This window comes from Nuphar pumila, chromosome 13, assembly GCF_984573655.1.
Source record: "Nuphar pumila chromosome 13, dmNupPumi1.hap1.1, whole genome shotgun sequence".
Classification (NCBI taxonomy): domain Eukaryota; kingdom Viridiplantae; phylum Streptophyta; class Magnoliopsida; order Nymphaeales; family Nymphaeaceae; genus Nuphar; species Nuphar pumila.
Window position 1 is genome coordinate 13,600,815 of NC_143261.1, and position 12,398 is coordinate 13,613,212.

A 12,398-nucleotide genomic window follows, 5' to 3' on the forward strand; every position below is an offset into this window, starting at 1 on the left:
GATTGCATCACCCCCATCCTTGGTTGCATCACTTCAGTGTCACTGCATTCAGTATCGCTGCATTCTTCCTGTGCAACATTGGCTTGCTCGTCGTCCTTTACGAGGCACTTTGGGCACTGCCTGACGATATGTCTATCACCATAGAACAAATATGTCACAACCGTACCCTTGTTGCTGTTGTTATGCTTTGTGAAGTTCTGTTTCTTTTCGAATTAATGGCGTGTTGACGCCTCACCTTTATCATTTCGCTGCTCATCCTTCTTGCCTTCGTGGTCAGACTTCTTTCCAACTTTGGTTGTTGGGGTAAAAGACTTGCGTTGAGTGTCAACTAAGCGCTCGACCACCATATATGCATCTTTCAAAATACGGGGGTTGCTCATTTCCACTTCAGACTGTGCCCATGGCTGAAGTCCCACAGTGAACTAGTTGATCATATTGTCTTCTGACATGTTAGGTATCTCCAACATAAGTTTCTGAAACGTTCTAACAAAGTCTTGCAACGAACTAGAGTGTTTGAGCGCACGAACCATCCAGTACACCTGCCTCTACGCATTTCTTGGCATGAAATAGTTGCGCAACTTCATTTTGAAGTCGTCAAAGGTGTATATCACACATTGACCCATCTCCATGTCGCTGCACTTTCGCCTCCACCAAGCGATAGCATCTCTATCAAGTAAGGTCGTTGCAGCCTTAATCCTCAAATATTCAAGGGTCACATTTTGGATATCCAAGTAGTCTTCTACTTGGAACAATAAGTTCTCAATGGCCTTGCTGTCACGAGAACCATTGAATTTCGCGGGTCTTGACACATCAATCCTTGATGGCCTCTCACCATTTCTGCCATTTAGGGTCACCATCCGCTGCAACGTATGGTTCTTCAACTGAAGCTCCCCTACTTCAGTCTGAAAGTCGGTCACTATAGTCGTCAACGAAGTGATCTGCCCCATTAGTAAGTTTACCTGCTCTTGCAGACTTGCCACCACATCATTCAGTCCACTGAATGATTCACATGCGCGTGAAATCGCTTCCTCATGCGAAGTCACAACTTCTACCAGTTTGTTAACAGTTGCAGCCAACTTTTTTTGGTCCCGAGGTGAACTCATCTCCTCAGCTTCGACAACTGCATTGCTTTTGGTGTTGCGCAAGTTTTGATAAGGCGCCACGATGTCTTGCTCACAAATCGCAGTCGGTCGGCGTGTCTGTCAACACTCACTCCGGAGTCCCTTTCTCAGCACGAGAACAGACTCTGGTACTACTTGTCACAGGCCTATTTCCTTCAATGGCCAGCGCGGCGCGATGATCCTTCCTCACCGCCGCAAGCCTACTTGTCAGCTCGCTTGTCGATCGTGAAAGCTTGTAATCAGAGTGCAAGAGAACAAAAGAGAATAGAAGAAGAAAAATTGCAATCATAAGAAGCAATCACAACGAGGGTGAACAAAAGAAAGCTCAATGCATTTATTTCATTCACAATTTTGCCCGTAAGATATTACAATTCAAGTATATGAGTTGCCTCTTTGGGGTATTGATTCACCTGAACCGGGCAGCTTACATCAGACTCAACAAAAGCAAAACAGACTCTAAGCATAATTGTACAATGTAAGTCGCAAGAGAACAATACGATTCTTACATCAAAACTTCATTTTTATAACAAAAAAAAATTAAGAAATTTCACAACAAATGATTTTTATATCCTTATAAAATTCTAGCTACATGCCAAAAAAAGTTTGATCTAAGCGACTATTTGTAGGTTTTGGAACATGGAGATCACATCTGTGCGGTCAGATCTACCAAAAACCATGCCCCCTTCTCCAAATATATAAATATAAAATAGATGATTCTGCCAGCAGCATTTATGTAAAAGAGTCATACCCAATCCAGTCCCCAAATCTGGGGTGCTGGAAAAGAGCATGTTGTGGACAGTCCTAGCTAAATGGTTCGAGCACTTCACAATTGTCCTGTGCCGTACTCTGAGGTGCTGGGGAAGCGTGGCTCGGGGATTGTCATAACCTTCTGAATTTGCAAGAAGACGCTGCTCTCAAGATTCGAACTCACGACGCCTCACTATTAACAGCACTTTATAATTTGCACCTAAACAATGTACTTGATTTGCACCTTACAAGCTTTATTCCAGCATTTATATGGACTTGTGTCCGATTCGGCTTTTCCATCAAACTACAAACGGGGCTCCCGTTGTCTGGTAGGAGCAGCTAGTGCACGTCACCTTGTGTTGGGATGTTGCAGGTTCAAAACCCAACGGTATAGTTGTATAACGGGTAGGGGTCTGCCTAACCCCAGCTTGCCTTTCAAACAAAAATGGTAGAATCAAAGTATCAAACTAATGGGGTGGCCTATAGGAGGAAACTAATGAAAAGATGTAGGATATTTTGAGAAAATTGCAGCCAGACACAACTTTAAAGCTTAGACGCTAGATAATTCAATGACTTGATTATAGAATTCAATAGGTGCAGTTAAAAAAAAAAAGACTTCAAAAAAAATCACAGTAATTAAAACTAGAAGTGGAAGTAGTGTTTTTATGAAAATAGCATCCTACTCTTGATTGATATTGATGAATTTTTAACATTTTTTTTGGGTATGTTCCTACCAAGATTGAGGTAAAGAAATACACCTTGAGATACAATGTCCGGGATGAATCTTTGGTGCCGGATCGTTGTAGGCGTTGATACATAATACCTAGGGGTGTCAACGGGTCGGGATTACCCGGACCCGACTTGAACCAATCCTTATAGGGTCTGGGTATGGTGATAAATAATAAGACCCGGGTGCGGACCCGATGGTCCGATTAATACATGGACCAGGGTATAGTTTGTAAAATTTTATACTAGACCCAGAACCGACCTGAGTTCCAACCCGAAAATTTTCAATGTAAAAGTTGCCAATGTTTTATATATTTCTCTACTCACATCCGAAAAAGTGCACAACCACAGCTCAACCAAAAGTTGCTTAAGCCATTCACTAGGAGGTGCACTGCTCTATCAAAATGGATATATTTAAGCCAATTTTATTATATCTCTTTTTCTTGATCGACACTTGTTCACTATCTTCTAAAAAGTAATCCTATCTGCCTGGCTCGGTGAAAAAGGTCAGTTTCATGAGCCTATCAAAAATCTGTTCAACTCCAAATTTAAACTATTATTATTATCCTTAGCTGAATTTAGTTCGTCCCCATCCAAACCTCACCATAACTATTCTCCATATATTTTTTTTAGGTCACCGACACCCAAGCCCACCAGTAAGACATGAAGAAATTACAATTCCTATATTGGCATGCAGGGATTGATAAAGTCTAAGAACTAATTATTGTTTTTCTATGATAATTCCTTTCTTGCAAATCTTTTTCTATTTAACATTTAAATAAAATACTTATGATATTAATACTAAATATTGCAAGAGCTTTCTTAGGACACAACTACTTAACCTTTTCTTTGGTTACTCTATGAAGAAGATATGATAATAACTATGAAAGAGAAAGAAAGAGAGTATAATTACGGGTGACATGGAAAAGTAATATACTAATATTACAAGTTTTCCTTTTAATAAAAATAACTACAATAGAATACCATGGTTATAACATAATAAGAGTTAGCATTGAGGGTGATTTTTAGGGAAAAAAATTTAATAATTTTACAAGTGAAAAGAAAAGCTGTCAGGATCAGGAATTACTTTTCAAATTCCAATCTTGATATCATTCTCCAAGTAACAATAATAATCAACTACAGGTGCTCAACATGAGCATCAGTTCCAATCTATATGCATAGTAATCACAACCTATGAATCATGATCTTTTTGATTGATAAACAACCATTTGGAGTACAAAGGGGAACCATGAAATGGGAGCACTGTCCTTTGGGAGAAAGGGCCTTGATACGGGAGACAGAAGAACGAGACCTTCAGTATGATTACAGAAGAAGATCACATGATTTGATCTGTTATATTATTTCTAAAAAAACTACTAAAATGAGCTCAATCTTCAGAAGGGACCTGGCTAATGAATAAATCGGCCTACAACAAAAACCAGTGACAAGGACAGATGATGATCAACCAGATGTTTCTCGTTGAGCCTTCAGTCATGACAACTCGGTTGAAATTCATATAAGCAACAATTTCATCAAACACAGAAGCAGAGGCTTGAACATACACAGATCATCTTGATATGGCAGCAATCTAAGACTTGCAGAAGGCACGAAGGGTTTCATCAAGAGTTTTTCTGTCATAATCTCCGGTAAAAACACAATTACCAAGTGGTCCTTTCAAAAGAATGAGCCTCAGGAGTCCATCAGCAACCTTTTTGTCGACCTGCACAAGAATTCATCAAGATTAGAATATCAAACGATGTGCTGATCATATATTAGAAATTTCAAATGCTTAAAGAATTTCTCTATTTTTGCCTGTGTCAGGATAACTAAGCATCAACCAAAGCTGAGCTATGATAGTCCTAAATTTTCAAACAGCTCATTGGATTCCTGCTTCTGTGGACTTAGAGTCTTAGACCATAGAAGCAGAATCCTGAAACCAGGAACTAAAAATACTAGTTCAAATATGTGACTTCAAACATTTGTTCATGCTTACCGCCATGTAAGTCTTAAACATGTCAACCGTCATAACATCTGGAGGAGCAGTAGGAAGCTTAGCTTGCTGTAAAATACCAAAAGCCCGTTCTACGATTGAATCATCAATCCAGCCAAGACGGCGTGACATATCGACAGCCATAACCTGTGGAACACTCATTATGAGCCGCTGATTATATGGAGAAAGCAAATACATTAACATAGGGGAAGGATGTCGTACTGTTCCAGCTGCAACAGCTTCACCATGGAGCCACTCCCCATATCCAAAACCTGTTTCTATAGCCTGCAAACGCATCAGGGAAAGTATTGAACGTTTTGACTAGAAAGTGAGAGTACATTAAATTAGGCTGCCCTGTAGACCCAATAGAACTAACAATTGAGAGTTGGATGAAAACCACCAAAAGATCAAAATCTTCAACAACAATCATAGATCTCCAATGGAAAAGGACATTCCCCAATAGGAAAAATATAGAGATCATAGAGTTGAGTGATGGTGTTAACACATTATTAAGAAAAAAGAGGTGCCTATTACAAGAAGATGAAGATGCCGTAAGAGAAGGCACATAAACTACCTACCCCATGCAAAAGCAGTTGCATCTCATTCATCCAGTTGTGGTTTCATTATTATTTAATTATCTTAGTTATGCTGAATAAACAAATTTTAATGTTTGCACTCACATGGAAATAATTTGCTTATCTCTACAAGCAAGGAAAACTTTGTATAATGCAAGTTAATTCTTGACCCTACACAAGACAAGGCTAGCTAAATCTGATTCATGCATAAAATAGTACCATGGCTTAATGTGCACTCTACAGCAACCACAGCAATTATAATTTGCTTCCACAGGCATTTATGCTTTTGGGCTACTGATTGTATTTGCTTTTGCTGTTGAAGGACATTATATACTTTGTCCCTTAATTCTAATCTTAATGTATGTGGCTGCATTGTATGCTCACATATAATTTAAGCATTGAGACAGTTGTAACTCTTCACTTGTACACTTTCTGCAATTTCAAAGGACCACTACTTTAGAGATACATAAGGGAAGTCCAATTTTCTTCTGAGACATCATTTTTACCTGAGAAAAGTTTTGCATTCATCCATAAACAACTGTATTCTTAATAAGTCATGCTCTAGACATCTCTAAAGGCCTCTTTCCACTCTTGACATCCACAACTACTGGTCTTTACGCAATAGGCAAGGTGGTCATGGACCCCATCCGGGGTTTACCTTGAAAATGGGAAGGGGGGGGGGAGGCCCATTAAGAAACTGGTTCTTGGCAAGGATTCCTCATCATAAAAAAAAACTACTGCTCTTCACGGCAAAGATCATGGGGCAGATCTATGTGACATCAACAGTAGAGACCAAAAAGAAGCTTTCGGTTTAGTTTCTAAATTTCAACTGAGTACTTCAGATTGACTTTCAAGGACACTGAACTCCATAAACTGTGCACTGCTTGTTCTTCATCATTCCCTTCTGTTTACCAAGGAAAAGTTCCAAACAGCAGAAAAAGATAGGATGATCCTAAAACTTTACCTTCACAAAACTATCAAATATCAACAATCACAAAAAACCAAAGCACGGGTAATGGATGTGTACTACTGCAACATGTACAGAAAACCAATGCAACTGAAGTATGAGCGAGATTAATGAAACTTAACACATTCTGCCATCAATACATGTAAGAATACAAGAACAATTGCAAAGTTCAGTCAAACTGGACATAACTTCAAAGATGTGACTAGCAAGGCATAGAAACTTACATGCCCAAATGTGTGGCCCAAGTTTAATATTGCACGCATGCCGCTTTCCCTCTCATCTGCTGACACAACCTCAGCCTTGTTTTGGCATGAGCGCATGATGGCATATGCCAAAGCACTTGGATCCCTGTAAAATTTTAATAATTAAGTGTGAGGAACAGGGTATAATAGATCAACCAATTGACATACGCAAGATGATAGATGCACTTGCTTTGCAATTGTGGAACTATGCAAGGAAGAAGAACATGTGTTAGTTATTCTTTTTTAACTTATAAAGAGTATTCATCATAACTCCGCCTGTGTAGTTATACACTGCCGGTCCCAAGCCCGGATAAAGGAGGAGGGTTGCGGTAGGCCTGTGACAGCCAACATAAAAACTTTGTCATATCCTATGAAAATGAACCAATATGAGAATTTCGTTGGGGCGTTCCCTACTGAGCGACGCGCTGTACTCTCTAGGTCCGGAGGCAGTGATAAATGTGCAAGGGTTGCTAGGTCGTCGCCCAGAAGCGACGCGTCACACCGGCGCCCGGGTGTGGTGTCAAATAGGCAAGGGTTCCCTCACTTTGTTGGACGGGTGGGGGTAAAGAAGTTAGTCCAAGACCATAAAATTAGGTTAGCCACTTGGAACATAGGGTCTTTAACTGGTAAGTTGGTAGAGTTAGTAGATGTTATGTGTAGGAGAAAGATTGATATTTTATGTCTTCAAGAGACCAAATGGGTAGGTGAGAAAGCTAAAGTGATAGAACCTTGGGGATATAAGATTTGGTATACAGGAATAAATAGGAATAGGAATGGAGTAGGGATTGCTATGAGTCGTCAGTTTATAGATAATGTAGTTGAGGTCCGTAGGAAGGGTGATAGAATTTTACTTATTAAATTAGTATTAGGTACAGATATTATTAATATTATTAGTGTTTATGCACCTCAAGTAGGTTTAGATGATTCCATTAAGCATCAATTTTGGGAAGATTTAGATGGAGTAGTACAAGAGACATCTTATGGAGAAAAGCTTTTCATCGGCGGTGACCTTAATGGACATGTAGGCATTAGTAGGGATGGATTTGAGAATATCCATGGAGGCTATGGTATAGGAGAAAGAAATGAAAGTGGAGAAAGGATTTTAGATTTTTGTTTGTCCTATGATATGATCTTAGCAAACACTTGGTTTAGGAAGAGGGAGTCTCACCTAGTAACATTTAAAAGTGGGGTTAATACGAGTCAGATAGATTTTTTCCTACTTAGAAAGAGAGATAGGGGTTGTTGCATCGATTGTAAGGTTATACCAGGAGAAAGTGTAGCTACACAACATAGAGTCTTAATTTTAGATCTTAGAATTAGACAATGCCGCAAAAGGGATAGACATAGGATATATCCTAGAATTAAGTGGTGGGCACTGAAAGGAGCTAAACAAGGAATGTTTGTAGAGCAGGTAGTTAAGGAAGTTGATTGGTGTCTCGAGGAGGATTCAGAATCAATGTGGAATAAGATAGCGGGTGGTATGAGAAAAGTAGCTAAGGAGGTATTGGGTGAGTCTAAAGGCGGTGCACCACTAGGTAAGGATACATCATGGTGGAACGAGGATGTCAAATTAGCTATTAAGGTTAAAAGAGAGTGTTATAGAAATCTAAGTAAGAGTCGTGATAATGAGAATTTGGAGAAGTATATGATAGCAAAGAAGGAAGCTAAAAAAGTTGTTCGAAACGCGAGGGCTAAGGTATATAAGGAGGTTTATGACAAGTTGGATACCAAAGAAGGCGAGAAGGATATTTATAGGCTTGCAAAGATGAGAGATAGGAAATCGAAGGATTTGGGTATGGTTAGATGTATCAAAGATGAAACGCAAAGGGTTTTAGTCAAAGATGAGGAGATTAAGGAGAGATGGAAAGATTATTTTGATAAGCTATTTAATGATAGTCATGCTCAAGATCTTGGAGACTTCTCCATTCCTTTTCATGAGATAAATCGTGACTTCATGCGCAAGATTCAAAAGAAAGAAATTGCAGAGGCTTTGAAGAAAATGAAATCAAGAAGGGCAGTTGGCCCAGATGGTATACCTATCGAGGCTTGGAAATGCTTGGGAGAGAAAGGTTTAGAATGGTTGACAAATCTTTTTAACTTGATTTGGCGAACAAATAAGATGCCTAATGAGTGGAGGAAGAGTACTTTGGTGCCTTTATATAAGAATAAGGGTGATATACAAGATTGCACAAACTATCGTGGTATAAAACTCATGAGTCATACTATGAAACTTTGGGAGAGGGTGATTGAGTCTAGGTTGAGGAAGGTTGTCATGATATCGGAGAATCAATTTGGTTTTATGCCTGGAAGATCAACTATGGAAGCTATACATCTTCTTAGACAATTTATTGAAAGATATAGAGAGAGGAACAAAGATTTGCATATGGTTTTTATTGATTTAGAGAAGGCATACGATAGAGTACCTAGGGACGTTCTCTGGTGGACAATGATGAAGAAAGGTGTTTCTCTCAAGTACATTAGTATAATTAAAGATATGTATGAAGGAGTAGTAACCAATGTCCGCACTTGTGGAGGGGTGACAACCAATTTTCCGATAACGGTTGGGTTACATCAAGGATCTGCTTTAAGCCCTTTCCTATTTGCGATAGTGATGGATGAGCTTACGAGATCAATTCAAGAAAATGTACCGTGGTGTATGTTGTTTGCTGATGATATTGTTTTGATTGATGAGTCTAGAGCTGGGGTTAATGCTAAGTTAGAATTATGGAGACAGACATTGGAAGCTAGAGGTTTTAAGTTGAGTAAGAGTAAGACTGAATATATGGAATGTCGGTTTAGTAAGCAACGAAGTAGTGATGGGAGTGTAGTGAAGCTTGGTGAGCAAGATATACCGGTGAATGATTATTTCAAATATTTGGGATCCATCATTCAAAAGTATGGAGAAATTGATGGAGATGTAAATCATAGGATAAAGGTTGGGTGGATGAAATGGAAAAGTGCTACTGGAGTGCTGTGCGATCGTAGAATGCCATTGCGGTTGAAGGGAAAGTTTTATAGGACGACTATTAGACCCGCTTTACTATATGGTACGGAATGTTGGGCTGCCAAGAGACATCATATTCAAAAAATGAGTGTAGCTGAGATGCGGAAAGTTTTATAGGCGTTGCACCCATTGAAAATAATATGAGAGAATCGTTTACGGTGGTTTGGACATATTCGGCGAAGGCCTAATGATGCTCCAGTTAGAAGGTTGGAGAAATGGGAAAATATATTAGTTAAAAGAGGTCGGGGTAGGCCTAGGAAGACTTGGATGGAGATGATAGGAAAGGATATGAATGCTTTGAACCTCACCGAGGACATGGCGTTGGATAGAAATGATTGGAGGAAAAGGATTCATGTGGAAGACCCAAAATGAATTTCTTTTTTGGTTCATATCGCTGACCCCAATTGTTTTGGGATGAAGGCGTAGTTGTTGTTGTTGTTGTTGTTGTTGTTGTTGTAAAGAGTATTCATCATCCAGGATTGTGTTTGCAAATATGCTTTATGAACAGAAAGAGATGTTATAGACACACCTTGACTTGATTTCAGAAAAAAGAAATGCAAATACCAAGGATAGAGCTTGGAAATGCTACCTTGCTAGTAAAGCCTGCATATTCTTCTCTTGCCACTCGAAAAAGGGGGCATCTCTAATTAGACCATACTTGACAACTTCAGCAATCCCAGATGCGAGTTCTCTATCCGGCAATGTATTCAATGTGTCTGTATCTATTAACACGCATTGTGGTTGGTAAAAGGCACCAATCAAGTTTTTCCCAAGTGGATGATTTATTCCAGTTTTACCACCAACAGAAGAATCCACCTGCAAGGAGAAGCTTGAAAATATATTAAGAAAACAATTTGAAGCTTGAGAATATATCGAGATAAATTTTTGAATTAGCAAATCAGGCATAAGAAGCGGATAGCAAACCTGAGCCATAAGTGTGGTTGGGATCTGAATGAAGTTAACACCACGGAGGAAAGATGCAGCAGCAAAACCACACATATCACCAATCACACCACCCCCAAGTGCAACGAACGTACAACGGCGGTCCAAACGAGTTTCGATGGCCTTGTCGAAAATCTTCATCATAGTTTCCTACACAACAATGAGGATAAACATTTATCAAGATTCAGCAAAGAAAGGACCATCTGTTTAAACTTCAAGATCCATGTCTTAATTTTCATCACCAACCATGTCCTTATACTTCTCGCCATCCGGTAGAACTACATGTTCAACAGAAATATTTGGGTTTCCATGAGTTAAAGCATCCACGACTTTGTCAAGGTACAGAGGTGCAATTCTGGTATTGGTCACAACAAGAACCCTTTTTCCTTTAACATGCCTGCAAACAATCGACGCCATTTATTTGCATTTCTTACCACATCTTGCTCAAACTAAACAATGCCCAAGTACAAATATTTTGACACAAAAGACATATCAACTGGATTGTAAAACTCAACAAAAGTTCACAAAGCAAAATCCCCACTGCTATTGTGGTTATACAAAAAATAAGCCAAGAATCAATCACAACAACCACATCCACTAAAGCGTACAATTCAAATTCGAAAACCCAACAAAAAAGCCACATACATAAGAATTCAGTTTAACGGCTTTAGTAGTTCACTGGTAACACTGCTTGCATGTAAGAAATGTATGTTTTGGACAACTTTCGAAGAGCGCAACTCAATTTTTCCAAATTAACGTCATCGCAAGAAACGCGTTTCTGAGGAAACCGTTTCTGAAACGCGAAACTCAACATTTTCCGAAGCGCGTGAGAAACGCCGTTTAGAAGCGGGGAGACGCGTTTCTCACCCTTTTTCTCTACACGAGAAACATGTTCTCCCTCTAAAAAAGGAGCTGAGAAGCATATATATATATATATATATATATATATATATATATATATATATATATATATATATATATATATTGCTTCTGGGGAAAAACCTTATACCCTTTTCTACAATTTTTAGCAGATCGGTGATAATTAACACCATATTTTTGCTCACAGAACAATCGAATCATAACGATTCTGAAATCGAAAAGCAAAAGAAAAAAAAAATCAGAAAAACGAGAATTTGCATCTCCATCTACCTCTGAAGAAACTCGGGCTCGCGAAGAAGGCCGGAGCCGATGTAGATGGGGTAGCTCCGGTTCCCCAGATCGACGTCCACGATCGTCTCGAGCGTGGGGCTCGAAACCGGCTTCGCGGGCTCCATCGTCCGAGCGGATTTCGCGAAAACCTTCGCTTCTTCGCCGGATTTTCGACGGATTCTGAGCGAAAGAAGATCGGAGGGCCTGGAGGAAGAGAACAGGTGGACGAAGGAAGGCGATCGAAGCGAGGGACGATGGCGAAGAGGGGAGAGAGGGTTCGGTTTGGAGGAAGAAACGAAGCTCGGGTTCGCGATCGTCGCCATGGAGCTAGGGTTCCGGGAGGAGAGGCGAAGATCTTTCGGGTTCTTGTTCTTCTTCGCTCTCTGCAACTCCCGCCGCACCGTCTTTTCTGTAGGGGCGTCTGCTCGCCATCGGCACTCGGGGTAGGTGAGGGAGGAGGGGACGGAGAAATTTTTTTACCCGAAATGCCACTGAGTTTTCCCCAAAAGACTGAACTACCCTTCAATTGGATGGCGTTTTGTTTTTAGGTTGACGATAGATAATACCCTGGCGGAAGTGGGTTAAGTGGACTGGTCCGGGTCTAAAGTGAAAAGAACTCGGACGATTCGGATCGGGTTAATTAGGAGCCAGTCCGAGTCAACCAATTGGTTCACTCTTCGAGCCAATTGAATTTTTGACGAGTCTTTTGACTTGGTCGTTCCCCATGGCTTGGGATACACTAGGACTAAGTTAAAAAAAATTGTTTAATATTTTTTTATTGTTTAATGACAGTCAGATCGAATCGGCCCAATGACGATTCAAAATTGACCCGTTCACAACCGATTCAATTCATTTTTTAAATATTTTTTGAGGGAATTAAAAAATGGTTTAATATTTTTTATTGTTTAATGACATGTGTCATCTGATGATAAAAA

General features: G+C 39.7%; 1 protein-coding gene across 1 annotated transcript; it reads right to left on the minus strand.

Moving 5' to 3' along the window:
• Positions 1–3,668: 3,668 nt before the first annotated feature.
• LOC149817827 (3-dehydroquinate synthase, chloroplastic-like) lies at positions 3,669–11,898 on the minus strand. Its single transcript, XM_089984169.1, has 8 exons — positions 11,464–11,898; positions 10,561–10,711; positions 10,297–10,464; positions 9,962–10,188; positions 6,351–6,474; positions 4,807–4,869; positions 4,588–4,731; positions 3,669–4,314 (listed from the first exon to the last, which is right to left on the minus strand). The coding sequence occupies exons 1-8, from the start codon at positions 11,784–11,786 to the stop codon at positions 4,183–4,185; spliced, it is 1,332 nt and encodes a 443-aa protein (XP_089840295.1). The 5' UTR covers positions 11,787–11,898; the 3' UTR covers positions 3,669–4,182.
• Between the last annotated feature and the right edge of the window lie 500 nt (positions 11,899–12,398).